This window comes from Rhinopithecus bieti, unplaced genomic scaffold (assembly GCF_001698545.2).
Source record: "Rhinopithecus bieti isolate Rb0 unplaced genomic scaffold, ASM169854v2 scaffold_3041, whole genome shotgun sequence".
Taxonomy (NCBI): Eukaryota; Metazoa; Chordata; class Mammalia; order Primates; family Cercopithecidae; genus Rhinopithecus; species Rhinopithecus bieti.
Window position 1 is genome coordinate 1,160,723 of NW_016804262.1, and position 14,644 is coordinate 1,175,366.

Genomic DNA, 14,644 nt, shown 5'->3' on the forward strand with positions numbered 1-14,644 from the left:
AGCCTCCCAAGTAGCTGGGAATACAGGCATGTGCCACCACACCTGGCTCATTTCTTTTGTTTTTTTTGTAGAGATGGGGTTTTGCCATGTTGCCTAGGCTGGTCTCAAACTCCTGGACTCAAGCGATCCTCCTGCCTCGACCTCCCAAAGTGCTGGGATTACAAGCATGAGCCACCATGCCCAGCTGTAAGCAAACTGTTTTTTAAAAAAAGACAAAAAAAAGTAAAAACTGTTAGTGTTGGAAATGCATGTTACAGATGAAAAAAATTAAAAAATAAAGCCATCATATACGAAAGTTTCTGAGAGCACTCTTAGAATTAGCAGAAGCTATTATGAGGTAAGTAATGAAGGGAAGTGACAAGAGGTGCCCAGCTATGACAGTGCAGAAGTGAACAGTACTTAATAAAAGGAGTATTTTAATTTTTTTTTTTTTTTTGAGAGATAGGATCTCCCTGTGTCGCCCTGGCTCGTCTCGAACTCTTGAGCTGAAGCACCCCTCCTGCCTCAACCTCCCAAGTAGCTGGGCAAAACAATATTGTAAAATGCAAGTATAGGTAACGTAGTGAATTTAACACTGAGAACAGGAAAGCTGACCCCAAGAATAAGTGTGACTGACTTAGCTACATACGGCAAGTGTAAGAAGAATTGGTGACAATCAGGTTCACTTTTATAAAGTTTGAGAGTAGATTTTCAGCACCTATGCAGATGGAAGCTCAGTGCCAGGCAGAGCTGCTGTTTGATGTGAGCAGACGGCTTAGCTACAGGTGACCTGCAGAGTCAGACAGGTGGAAATGACAGGTGAGCATTGTGCCACCAGGAGGAATGCCTCAGGGGAAAAGCCCTATTCGAGGAACTGCTCAAAGGAACACTCTTCAGTATTGTGTACATGCTGCCTGTGCTCTCACAGGAGAATAAGCCCACTTATCTGGTGTGTGCTCTTAATTTCTGAGCCACACAGGGATGGCCAACGTTGTTCAGTGTTTGGTCCATTTGCAGCCTCATCTGCCTTGGGACTTCAAAGTGGCTGCAGACAGGAGTTGGCAGACTCATCCATTCTACAGAGGAGCCTCCCGGGCCATTAGAGCAGTGCACCTGTCGAGTCTGTAAAGCGAGACATTACCATCGCAGAAAGGGACAACTGTGTTGATGATGTCCTTTTGCCAGTGGGGAAGGATTGCCTTGTAGCCACATCTAGACCGTGGGTGCTCGTGGAAGTCTCCCTCCCTCATCCCTTCCTGCCTCTGCCCTCTCCACCCCTCACCCTGGGGCCTTAGCTGCATCTTGGCCCTGCTTGAGTTATCAGCAGGTCCTGTTTCCCTTATCTCCACATTCATCAGAATGGGGTGTCTTTTTTTTTTCTTTTTTCTTTTTTTCTCAGACAAAGTCTCCTTCTGTCACCTAGGCTGGAGTGTAGTGGTGCAATCTCGGCTCACTGCAGCCTCTCCCTCCTGGGTTCAAGTGATTCTCCTGCCTCAGCCTCCTGAGTAGCTAGGATTACAGGCACCTGCCACCATGCCTGTCTAATTTTTATATTTTTAGTAGAGATGGGGTTTCACCATGTTGGCCAGGCCGGTCTCGAACTCCTGACCTCAAGTGATCCACTTGCCCCTGCCTCCCAAAGTGCTGGGATTGCATGCATGAGCCACCATGCCCGGCCAGAATGGGGCATCTTAAAGGCAGCAAGTTCCTCTGTTGTTGGTATGGGAGCATCACGTCTGAGCAGTGTTATGCCCAAAGATCCCCTCCCCTCCAAGGGTGAGGATAGGGAGGAGCTGGAGGGGAAGGAGGCAGACGTCCTCTAATTGCTATGCATGTGATTCTGTGGTTTAAAGAAAACACCATTTATCAACTTCATCAGTGCATACAAACTTTGGGAAATTAAGAGAATTTTAAGTGTGAATTCTGTATAAATCATCGGATATGATTCTTTACTCTTATTCAGTGACAGATTGATATCAGTAGGATTATGATTCTGCTCCATCCCTTTCCTCAAAGTTCTATTTCTCCCATGATGCTAGAGAATGAGGATACATTGTGTGGTACAGTTTGTATGTGTGGTAATAGCCCTAGAACAGATAAACCGTGACCATTTCTGAATACTCCCCCAAGTTAACCATGTGACTGCCTTTTTTTTTTTTAAGATTAACATCCTTAAACAGTTATTTTGTAGTACCCTCTTTTCCTCCTTTCATGCCCGATATATGCCTGCTTTTCTCCTACTTCTTGTGTAAAGTTCTTCACTTGTCATGGCCATCATGAGAAAAATCTAAGGCTTCCTTTTCATCATAAATGACAGGTTTTTTTTCTGCCTTCAAAATCTAGAATTTTCATATTTACAACACCTGGAGGTAAGGGTCATGGTGTTAATTATAGAGAGCAGAGAGAGTAGGCATCTGTAGGAAACATCTTGGGTTTTTAAAGTTATTTGCTGCATTTGTTTATTTATTCAACAGTTGTATATGAAATGTTTTTTACACATGAGGTCCTGCTAAGGGCAGTGCTTGCCACCTTCGTGGAGCTTACATTTGGCAGGAAGCCATATTACATGAATCTTATATGGATGTGCAACTCAAAAGAAAGATCGTGGACTGGGAATCATAAGTTTGGGAGTTACCAAGACACAGATAGAAGTGAAAACAAAAGGTGTGGATCAGCTAACCTGTACACAGTGAAGAAGAGAAGATGAGAGGACATCTAGGTCAGGGCCCTGACAGTTTGCATGTAGAGGAGGAAGAATTGGCCAAAGAGCAGGAAAGGTGGGACAGAGTAGGAAGAGGCCTGCCAGGAGAACATAGCGTCTCCGAAGCCAAGGGAGGAAGCCCTGGACGAGAGCGCTGTTTGCTCATAGGATTCAAGAGAAAGAAAGGCAGAGAAGCATCTGTCAAATTTAACCACTCAAGGGTCATTGAGATCTCAGGGGGAACAGTTGCTCTGAAGGGATAGGAAAGTAAAATCCAGAGCAGGATGAGCTGCAGAATGGATGGGAGTTACAGAGCAATAGAAAATAAGCGTAGACAACTCTGCCAAGAAGCCAGTCAGGAGAGAGACCAGAGATGGAGAAAGACATGCAGTCAAAGAATGGTTTGTGTTTCTATTTACTTTTATTGTAAAATGTCCAAACAGACAGAAAATTGGTAGCATATACCCATCACTTAGATTGAACAATTATTGACGTTTTATTTTGCATCATTTTATTTTTGCAGAAGTGTTTCAAAAGTAAATCACAGACATATTTCCTCTGTAAATACTTTGATATCCTTCTCTGAAACATAAGGACTTCTCAGGATAAGAAAATTGCTGATAAATTCCTATCACCAAATACCTAGTTAGTGGCATAATCAGGTGTCCCCAGTTGCCCTCCAAGTGTACGTTCAAGCCAGGATCCAGGCAGTGCCAGACCATGCATCTCTGCAATTGAGGGGGTGTTTTGTGTTTTGTTTTTGTTGCTTTCCTGAGAAACTTTAGCACATTTAAACGCTGTTGAGAAGCTGCTAGTGGAGGGAGAGAGGTTGAGTCCCCTGGACTGAGGGGGAGGATGCCCAGGAACCCAACAAGACTGGTCCCAGTGTGACTGGAGAGACTGCTCTTAAAAGGGGATCCACTGTGCAAGCACTGAGTGTCTTCACCTGTTTGTGTTGCTGTGAGGAATACTTGAGGCTGGGTGATTTATAAGGAAAAGAGGTTTATTTGGCTTGCAATTCTGCAGGCTGTACAAGAAGCATGGCGTCAGCATCTGTCTCGAGTGAGACCCTCAGGAAGCTTCTACTCATGTTGGAAGGCAGTGGGGAGCTGGCATGGCTCGGTGGGAGGCGGGGAAGGAGACTGGAAGGCCCTTTTCCATAAGCAGTTCTCCCCATGGCACCAAGCCCTTCATGAGGGACCCACCTCCATGACCCAGTCACCTCCCACCAGGCCCCACCTCCAACACTGGGGATCACATCACAACGTGAGGTTTGGAGGGGACATATATTCAAAGTGTATCACTGGGAGATGGGGCTACCGGAAGTCAAGCCATTCCCCTCCCATGGCACCCTTTTCTACCTGAAATAGGATAACTTGCACACAGACAAGAACCAGGCGTCTCCACTCCACGATGCAAAGTCAGCACCACCCATGGTACCAGGCATATGATGGATGCTCAATACGTATTTTAAGTGAATGTATGAAAATTTTTTTTTTTTTTTTTTTTTTTTGAGACAGGAGTTTGCTCTGTCACCCAGGCTGGAGTGCAGTGGTGCGATCTCGGCTCACTGCAGCCTCTGCCTCCCAAGTTCAAACGATCCTTCTGCCTCACCCAGCCTCCTGCGTAGTTGGGACTACAGGCATGCACCACCACACCTGGCTAATTTTTGTATTTTTAGCAGAGACAAGGTTTCGCTGTGTTGGCCAGGCTGGTCTCAAACTCCTGACTTCAAGCTGTCTGCCCACCTTGGCCTCCCAAAGTGCTGGGATTACAGGTGTGAGCCACCATACTCGATCTCTATGAATGAATATTGAGAGTGATGAGGGGGTTTTGAGGTTTGATGAAAATGGAAATGGTTCATAAGGTAGATAACACTTCATACTACTTTTTATGTGCCAGACTCTGTTCTAAAAACTTTGTAATTAACTCATTTAATCACTAAGTACTGTTATTACCTCCCAGTTTCCAAATGCAGACCAAGAGGTTGAATGCAGACCAAGGGGTTCCTTACCTGTATGTCCCAAGGTCACACAGGTAAGGAACACGGAGCTGGATCGGGGGGCTCCTAGCTGTGCAGCGTGACTGAGGCTCGTGAGACCGTGGCTAACACTATCGCTGTGAATCCACAGTCTCCCTGGTTCAGGGCTGACCTCCAGCAGCTGGTGTGTGTAGGAATCCTTGGAGTTAGGCCCACTGGTGTTATGACTTTGTGCTGAGCATTCTCTGGGTCAACTGGGAGAATCCACCAGGATTCTCATTCAGGCCTCTTTGTGTCAACATCTGCCTACCACAGCACATCGTGCTAGAGAACAGAAGTCCCTAGCCCAGGCATTCACAGACCCAGTTAAATGTTCCTCCACTGAAAAGGCAACAGTGTGCCCCTTTCCCAGTGCTTCCCCCCAGAAATTCAGTTAATGGGTATAATTTTCTCTGCTGCAAAATTTTAACCCATTAATGCTTTCTAAACCTTTGATACCACCTGCAGCTTGGCAATACTGCAATCTAATAAACTTTGGTATGACTTGTGGGTTTGTACATATTTATATTCTCAGGAGTTTTAGGTATTCATCAAAGAGCCCCATAGGTGAGCCATATGTTTGAGAACAAATGCGTGTAGACTTGGTGATAAAGTAAACAGACTTTTTGTTTGTCTTTGTTTTGTTTTGTTTTGTTTTGTTTTGTTTTGTTTTGTTTTTTGAGATGGAGTCTCACTCTGTCACCCAGGCTGGAGTACAGTGGCACAATCTCGGCTCACTGAAACCTCCGCCTCCCGGGTTCAAGTGATTCTTCTGCCTCAGCCTCCCGAGTAGCTGGGATTATGGGTGTGCACCACACCTGGCTAATTGTTGTATTTTTAGTAGAGATGGGGTTTCACCATCTTGGCCAGGCTTATTTTGAACTCCTGACCTCGTGATCCACCCACCTTAGCCTCTGAAAGTGCTGGGATTACAGGCGTGAGCCACCGCACCTGGCAAAGTAGACAGATTTGATCTGTCTCTTTTCAATGTAGTAATTTAGCTAATCTTTAAGGTAGGGAAGGTATAGAATGTAATCTGTATGGGTGTTTTTTCCTAAGAGGGGGGCAACTAGTCAATGATTTGCTGTATAATATTCAAAAGATTTCTTTACCATATTTGTAGCATTGGTTCTTTTCCATGAGACATAGCCGTCTGTGGCTCTGTACGGCAACTTGAATCAGAGACATGGCAGGATTCTGTAAATGTAGTCCATCATGAGAGCGCAGCGAGGGGTTGAGCAGCAAAACCAAAACTGGTGTGTGCCCTGGGGCAGGGACTGTCTTGTGGCCCTCAAAAATAACTGCCTCAGAGCAGACCCTACCCAGTACATGTCTGTATGTCAGTTTGGAGCACAAAACAAGTGTAACATTAAAATTTCTTAACATTTTTGAATGAAAATAATCATTATCTTCAGTATTGTATAGTACACAGCATCATGTGAAGTATTTTGACATACTCTTATCTGTAACCCTCAAAACAACCCTCAAGGTAGGAATTAGGCTCTTTTTTTTTGAAAATGAAGCTAAAATGTGGAGTGATTTGGTAACTTGCCTAAGATCTCACAGCTCATAAATGGAGTCACCAGGACATACATACACGCCTTTCTGACTCACAAACCTATGTTCTCTCTACTGCACATAGAGACTGGACTTCCTCAGTCTGTGTGTTTGAAGGCCCATCCAACCACCTTTCTACAGAGGCCAAGAACTTTTTATTTCTCTAGATCAGATGTGAGAAATTTTCTTTTCACGCAGTGGCTATTTACTACCTCTTTTACATTAGCAAAACTCAATTTATTATATTTTGAAAGGAAAGAAATAGAAAATGTTTCACTCATCTAATTTCAAATAACAAGGTGAAACTCTCCTCAGGAATTACATGAGATTAAAATATATAGCTCAGTTATTGTCAACAAGAAGAAAAAAGGGAAGACACAGCTTTAAAACTTGCCAAAACTCTAGATGGCAAAAATCAAAGTCAGCTGCCAATGCTGTTTATCTTTAATGATCAAAACTGAAGACTTTCATTCTTAAGGTGGTTAAATATTATCAGAATTGATTATTAACAGTATTTACAACTAAAAAGTTTGAAAGGACATTCTAATTACTTTTGTATTTTTTATAAAATGCTCATTGTAAAAAAAAAAAAAGAAGAAAATGAAAAATTCAAGCAGTATAGAAAAAAGATCAGAATTCCCTCCAGCTGCATCATCAGCATCTCTGAATATGCCCAACACGTATGGTGCTTACAATAATTGAATCTCACCATTTGTGCTGTTTATTATCCTGGAGATTTCACACATGTGTCAATGGACATAGAGCTTTTTTGAAATATTCCTTCCCCATGATTTTAAAGGAAGGAAAACCTAAGCCTCCCTTGGGAAGTGCAGAGGGACCCCTGTTTTGTGAAAATCTGCTCTCAGGGAGAAGTGGCTCCATCTTGTGGCCCTCTAGAATGTGGTCATGAAAAACAGCCAAGGTCGTGTTGTGTTTTTGCAACTCTCCTCGGAAATGGTGTCAACCCTGGGCTTGTCCAGTTAACTTGGTGGAAACCAGCAGGAACCAGGCAGTCCCCATCTGCCGGCAGAGCAGGAGTGAGGGTGCTGTGGTCGCAGGGGTTGTTGCCCCCTTCTCCCCTGCTCTCATGGGAAGCTTAGCTCAGCCATCCCAGCTTCTAACACTGGGGGCTCCACAATTTCCTCTTTAATCTCGACTTCAACAATGTTAGAGAAGCTAATTTTAGCGGCCAGGTCGCTCTGCCTCAGTCCTGTAGTCAGGGCTTTGGGGGTAGAAGGCAAAGGTGCTAGGTGGAGTGTAATATCCCTTCAAAGGAATTTGAGAAAGACAGTCACATGTCCTCATGCCTTACACTATCATATCCAAGGTTTGACCTTACAAATTCCATTTGGAATGTTGGAAAAAAATTGGAGATAAAATTGAATGTTCTTTTCTGTGTAGATATGGTGAACACAGATGTGATTGGTAAGCAGTACAAATGTGGCCATTTTCTGTAAATAGGACCCTAATGACTGGAGGTTTTCACTTTGTGTAAACACCATAGGTGTATGTATTTTACATCTAAGGAAGCAATCTTTTGATTGGATTTTTTTTCCTTTTTTTTCTCTCCTATGCAGTACATAGTGGAATGTCATGGGATCACCCTTCTTCCCCAATTTTTGGGCATGTACCGGCTTAATGTTGATGGAGTTGAAATATATGTGATAGTTACAAGAAATGTGTTCAGCCACCGTTTGTCTGTGTATAGGAAATACGACTTAAAGGTGAGATTGATTTTATGAATTTTTGTGAAGTAACTCAAGCTTACTCTTCTACATTGTAAATGTTGTCATTGATCATCAAAAATGCTTTGGAGCCACTCAGCACTTAAAGCTACCAGACAAGTAGCAGTGTATTCCTTCCTTTGAGGCAATAAGTGCTTGCTGGTCTCACCAAAAAACACTGGCACATGTTAGAGATATCACATCTACTTAAATATTCAAGTACATACCAGGCATTGTTCTAGGTGCTGGAAATAACGGTATGAACAAACCAAACCTGCACTCAGGGAGCTGACATGCTGGTGGGTAAAGACAGGCAGTAAGTAAAAGTAATAAGTTAGTCATAGAGCATACCCAGAAGTGGTAAGTGCTATAGACAGAATTAAAAGAAGGGGGGAGTTTTAAATAGGACTGTCAGGGAAGGTTCCCCTGAGAAAGATGACATTGGAGCAGACTTGAAGGAGATGAGGAAATGAGCTGAGGAAGCATGTTGCTGGCAGAGGGAACTGTAAGTACAGAGACCATTTCAAAGGCTTGGAGAGAAAGGGGGTCCCCTGGAAATTCTGAGAGTGGAGTGACATAATCTGGCTTCTGGTATCACCAACTCAGGGGAGAATGTTCAAGTTAGGGGCTGAAAAACTGTGACTTGCCTTGAATGCCAAATCCTACTTGAAGGACTCTTTTTTTTTTTTTGAGACAGTCTTCCTCTGTTGCCCAGTCTGGAGTGCAGTGGCACAATCTTGGCTCATGGCAACCTCTGCCCCACTGACTCAAGCAATCCTCCCACCTCAGCCTCCCAAGTAACTGGGACCACAGGCATGCACCACCATGCTCAGCTAATTTTTTGTATTTTTTGGTGGAGACGGAATTTTACCATGTTGCCCAGGCTGGTCTTAAACTCGTGAACTCAAGCAATCCACCCACCTTGGCCTCCCAAAGTGCTGGGATTATAGGCATGAGCCACTGCGCCTGGCTGGGCCAATTTTATAAATACATTTTTATTGGAATACCGCCATGCCCATTGTTTCTGTGTTGTCTGTTGCTACTTTTGTACTGTAATGGCAGAGTTGGGTAGTTACCACAGAGACCATTTGGGACCACAAAGCCTAAAACATTTACCCTCTGACTCTTTGCAGAAAAAGTTTGCCAAACTCTGGTCTCTGACATTTGGTTCTCAAGTTTTTTGGTCTCAATTCTTTCACACTCTTAAAAGAGGACCCTCAAAAGCTTTTGCAGATGTGAGTTGTGTCTGTGGATATTTACAGTATTAAAAATTAATATAAGAAATATTAGAATATGTAGTTTATTTAAAATGAGAAAACCATTATATGTTAACATTTTTATGTATTTTCCAAAAGTGAAAACATTAATGAGACAAGTAGCATTATTTTACATTTTTGCAAATCTCCATAATATCTTGACTTAATGTGAGACAGTTGGAATGTCATATCTGATTCCGCTATCAGTCTGTGGGGTGTTACGCCGCTGAAGTATGTGAAGAAAATCTGAACTCACACAATAATGAAGTTTGGGAAGTTGTTAAAGCATGTTTAACAACTTTTTTAGATAATTGTAGATATTCTTTGTTGATACTGTACCAAAGCTTGACAAGAGGTAATTTCTGAAAGCTTAGTTACATTATGAAATCTGAAATCACATCAGTGAACTTTCTGTACTCTTCATCAAAATCCATTGGTCTGTTTGCATGCATTGTTCTGAATGTGTGAGTTTGTCAAGGCATGCACTTGCCATTTGGAACATACTGGTTCACTGAGTTATGTGCCTCTTCCAAATATTGACACATTTCATTATACAGTATCAAACAGTCATAACACTGTCACCACCAATGTCATCAGAAAAGTCTTTTACATATTGGGAAGCTGTCAGACCCAGGGTGGTGGATATAAGATTTTTAAAAATTGGTTTTTTACTTGGAATCTCACATTTTATCACTGGCCACAAGCCCTGTCATTTGTTTTCTATGAAATGACCACATGTAGCAAGCACCCCAGCATACAGGCGAGCCTAGCAGCTTCATTCATTTTGCAGCAAACATCAGTCACATGCCCAGATCTGAATAAACATAGACTGTCATTGTTTTTTCAAGTAAAAGTGTTGTTTCGTGAAAAAGGTGGCTAGTTCAGCTCATAACTCAAGCCATCATGAAAACAGTTAAGAAGCCATTCCATCTTTATAAACAGAAGTGCTTTATGTATACTTCCCACACAGAATATTGGAAAGATGTGTATTCCTGGGTCTAGATTTGATACATTTAATTTTATGCTTTCATGTGTTTACTAGATGCCTGCTTGTAGGAGACACCATCTTAGCCAGAGGTTCAGCAACTCATACACAGCTCACAAGTCATAAAAACCAGGATGTGTGGCTTCAGAGGTTTCTGAAATGACGCTGGGTTTCTTTAATGATGCTGGTTTTTTTCACTGTTTTTTTTTTTTTTTTTTTTTAAATCACAGACACAACTAATACCCGTTGGTGCCACTGTTTCACTTATGCTAAACTGCTAGCAGTTCTTCCCACCATTGTTTTTGCAGTATTTATACACATATCAAGATGGTGAAAAAGGCAAATAATGTCTCAGTACTATTATAAAAATAGTTTTGACTTTGTGTAGTTTTGGTCTCGGGACCCCAGGGTTTGAACCATACTTTCAGAAATGCTAGTCTAAGTGAAGGAAATAGTCTAGGCTTGTCTCCTAACCTCTGAAGTCCCCACACACTGGATCCACTTCCCAAATACACCCTTGTCCTGTCCTGCCTCAAAGTCTTAGCCCAAGCAAGCCGTTTGTGCCCCTGGAATTGCCCCTGAGGAAGTCCCAGCCGCCCTCCAGGGCCCTTGCCAGCACCAGCTCTTTTGTGAAGCCTTGGTGGTACTACTCAGGGCACACAAGACTCTGTCTGACTTTCCCGGAGAAGAAAGCCAGAGTGACCTCTAAAGTCACATGTTGTTCTTTTATAACTTGTTGACCTTGTGTAAGTTGCTGAACCTCTATGACCCTCTGTCTCTTCATCTATTAAAACAGGGATAATTTTACCTACATTTGCAGGGATGTTTTGAGGATTACATAAGATACATAGGTGTCGTGTCCAGCATGAGGCATGGCATATGGGAGGTAATGAATCTTGATTGCCTCATTCATTCTCCTGATGTGTAAGTGTCTCAAGGGCAGGTATTTTGTTCTACTTAACTTTTTTTTTTTTTTATCCCCCTGCAATGCCTAAGAGAGTGCCTCGGACAAGTAGGCATCTGGTAAACATATCTTGGAGTAAATTATACTTGGAGATTGGATCTTCTAATTTTAATTTGCCTTGCTTTTCATAATTTCATCTCCCTTTCTGGCTTGTGGCATAGATAAACTCTGTTCTTGCCAGTGCTCTCAGTTGTGATGGAACCTGTACATCTGGCATCATTTCATGGCTTAAAACTCTTGGCCTTCCTTTTCTATTTTTGTTATAATTTTTTTATTGTGAATTAATTTAAACTTGGATGAGTTTTGTTGTTGTTCCCAAGCTAATGATCAACATTTACATACAGATGAAGCTTCCCTGAGAATCAGAAGCAGGGTGGATGCTATCGTAGGAGGGAGTACACACACACACCACCCCCCCCCCAACAACTTGGTTAAGAATTCAAAGCAGAATAGTTTCTTCCTGTACCCAGCAGCATAGGCAGTGCTCAAGGATTACAAATGTCCCAATGTTAAAAAATATTTGGGAACACTCTTTGTTAAAAATCAGTGTGTAAAGGTAGCTACTTGTGATCCATATTCAGGAATCCCTAAAGGAAGGAAAGTAGACCATGGCGAGTAACAGTTGCTGGGCATGGCTGTGCAGAGGGGCTCAGGGTGTGATCATAGAATGGGTTCTCAGGTTTGCCTTCATGAATGGTTCACATTATCCATCTCCATCTGATGGGTTAGCTTTGGGCTGCTCTGACTCGCCCCAAGAAACATTAACATTTTCCTGGGCCAGCAGCAGCATCCCTCGGATCTTCCAGTCCTGAGGACACTGAGCACCAGGGGAATGGAAGATCGGCCCCGGGGAGACCCCCAGCGTGGTCTTGGCTCCCTTCCCCAGTGTGAGGAGTCTCTTCCGTTCAAGTTTCCGCATCTGTGAATTGCAGGAAGCATACATCCTAGTCAGTGCCTGAGCTGCTCGATGAAAGCCAGTAATCAAAAATTTTGATTTCTTAGCAGATGGCCAATCTAAAAGCCACTTTCACTTTTCCAAAGTCAACTGTAAGTTCATTTAATGAATGGCTAACCCAGGTAACCCAGGGCAATAGATGTCTATTCATCAGGTGGTTGAGAAGCAAGTGGCTTAGCTGACCTCATGGTAGTTAGGGGTATCCAGTGCAGGAGGGGAAGGGAGCCCAGGAAACTGGCCTGTGATTCATCTCCAGCCATTTATGCAGTAAACACAGGACATCTGCTGTGTACGAGACACTGTGGTTGTCATCCATACTTAGGAATTCACCGGACCATTTGTTTCCCACCTTTTCTTTTGAATTAAAATCTTCCACAAGCCATGGGAAGTTTCTCTGCTTGGACTCTACCCCTAAAGCCTCCCTGTCGGCCTCTGAGGTGGACTCAGGTCATCCTACACAACCCAGAGTTCTAAGGCAGAGTTTTGAACACGACTACAGTAGAGCACAAACTGCTGAGATCAAGGGCCATGTTTTCCTCCACTTTGTACCTCTGCACTCAGCATAGGGCCTGGCACAAAAGAGGTACAAATAACTGTGTGTCTTTGAAGGAAACTCCAAAGTAAATGGGGTCAGAGAGTGGCCATGGAGGACTGATGTATAGCACGCAAGGAAAGAGTGTTCATCAGTAACTCTAAGACGGGAGAAAACAATGAGTGTTGCAGAAAAACGTCAGCAGGCGAGGATGTGCCCACATCTGGAAGACGGAATGCAGGGAAAGAGGCATAACGCTCTGAGGTCCCACCACAGCCAGCTAGTGGGACTCTTCTGTAAGATAACAAGACTGACTATTTCTGGCAGTTGATAGAAGGAAGAAAGTGTGGGGCTGATCCAGTATTAAGTAGTTATTGCTCAAGTAAGTGGTGGTCAGGTTTTCTAACTTCCAGCAGCTGGACAAGAACCACAGACACACAGATGAGCATGATAGAGTCAGGGCTGGAGATGCGGCCAGTGGCCAAGAATACCTGCAGGGAGGGGGCATAGGCCAGGCGGAGAGCCACGGTCAGGGAGGGGTGAGAAGCCCATTCCACATGGGCTGCGAAGCAGAGCGGGTGCTGAGCTGGCTCTTTGCTCCGCCCAGAGCCATTTTCATATTTTCCACGTGTGAAACCCAGTGCCTCCCATGTGCATGTTTTTATTATTTCTTTGTGTTTCAGGGCTCTACAGTGGCTAGAGAAGCTAGTGACAAAGAAAAGGTAAGTACCTTGCTGTATGTCTCCCCGAGTCCTGGGGGCATGATCACGCACTCCCAAGCACCTTTACTCTTTCTAGTCTCCTACCCCTGCCATTGCGATTCTTCCTGTTCCCTTCTGCTGCCACCAGCGAGAAACATTTTATTGACCCAATGAGAGTTCTACTTCATTTCTCTTCATCAAATTGTTGAATAGTGAAATAGTTATTTGTTGCAAGCATGATTGGAGGGAACATTCCACATGGAACTTACTCTTGAAAAACACAGCCACCGGTGCAGTAAACTTACAATCTAAAATGGCACTGACAGCTGAGAGTGCGTTCCTGTGGGTCAGGGAACCAGGACCTAACACCGTTTCACCAATATCAAACCGAATGTGACCCTGAATATGCTTCTTTGTATCTCTGAGTCTGCTTTCTCACCTGTAGAATGTTGACTTGGATGAGCCTTAAACTCCTTTCCAACTATTAAGACATGATTCAAGTATTTTTTGCCTAAAAAAATAAGGATAAGAAGACTGCATCTCTTTTTCTCTTTTCCTGGCTTATTGGACCTTAGGTAGTATTTGAGCCACATTTAGTTTACTATGCAAGATTATAGACAGAGTCAACTTGAAGGATTGGTTTGAGGAGGAATTTAGAAAGTAGCTTCCTGGATGTAAACCTAAACTAACCCAAGTCAACACATGATTATGTAAAGGGTACATGTGTATTCTTAGTTATGCCTGCCTGTCACCTTGGGAAATGCCTTTTTCTTAACCATTCCATTTGAAAACAGAGCTCAAGGTCGTTGTTTCTTTTAGAATGATAGCAGTTTTGAGTTGAATTTTACAGATTTGCAAATCTGCTTTTGTTTATTCATTCAGAGGTGTCTGTAAATATTTTTGTGGCTACTATCCTAGCTTCAGGAGCTAAAATAACAAGACACACAGACAGATCTAGCAGGGGATGCAGACCTTAAATAGGAAATGATGTTATCATAGGGTGAACACTCGGATGGGACACTCAGAGAGCTCTAGAGCACGTAGCAAGGGCCCCTGGCTCAGGCCGGGCAGGGTCAAGGAAGGGCTTCCTGGACAAAGTGATGTTCGGAAACCTGAAGGATCAATAGGAGTTAGTCAGAGGAAGAGCAGCAGGTGCGAGGGTGTGAGAGTCAGGGTGGGGAGCATTTGGTGCATTTGCTACAGGGACAGGGAGGCCACGGAGGGAAGGAAGCCAGACCTGTCAGAGAGACTGATGAAGTAGCCTGGAGAA

General features: G+C 43.4%; 1 protein-coding gene across 3 annotated transcripts in view; it reads left to right on the forward strand.

Annotated features, from left to right (window-relative positions):
• Nucleotides 1-14,644, forward strand: part of PIP4K2A (phosphatidylinositol-5-phosphate 4-kinase type 2 alpha) — a 74,387-nt gene that overhangs the window by 31,720 nt on the left and 28,023 nt on the right. For 2 of the 3 annotated variants that reach the window (XM_017867450.1, XM_017867451.1), the window contains 2 exons: nt 7,835-7,981; nt 13,357-13,395. In XM_017867450.1, coding sequence (XP_017722939.1) covers nt 7,835-7,981; nt 13,357-13,395 — 186 coding nt within the window. Of the gene's footprint in view, nt 1-4,645; nt 4,718-7,834; nt 7,982-13,356; nt 13,396-14,644 lie in introns of all 3 variants that reach the window. The other variant, XM_017867449.1, reaches the window with a different exon arrangement.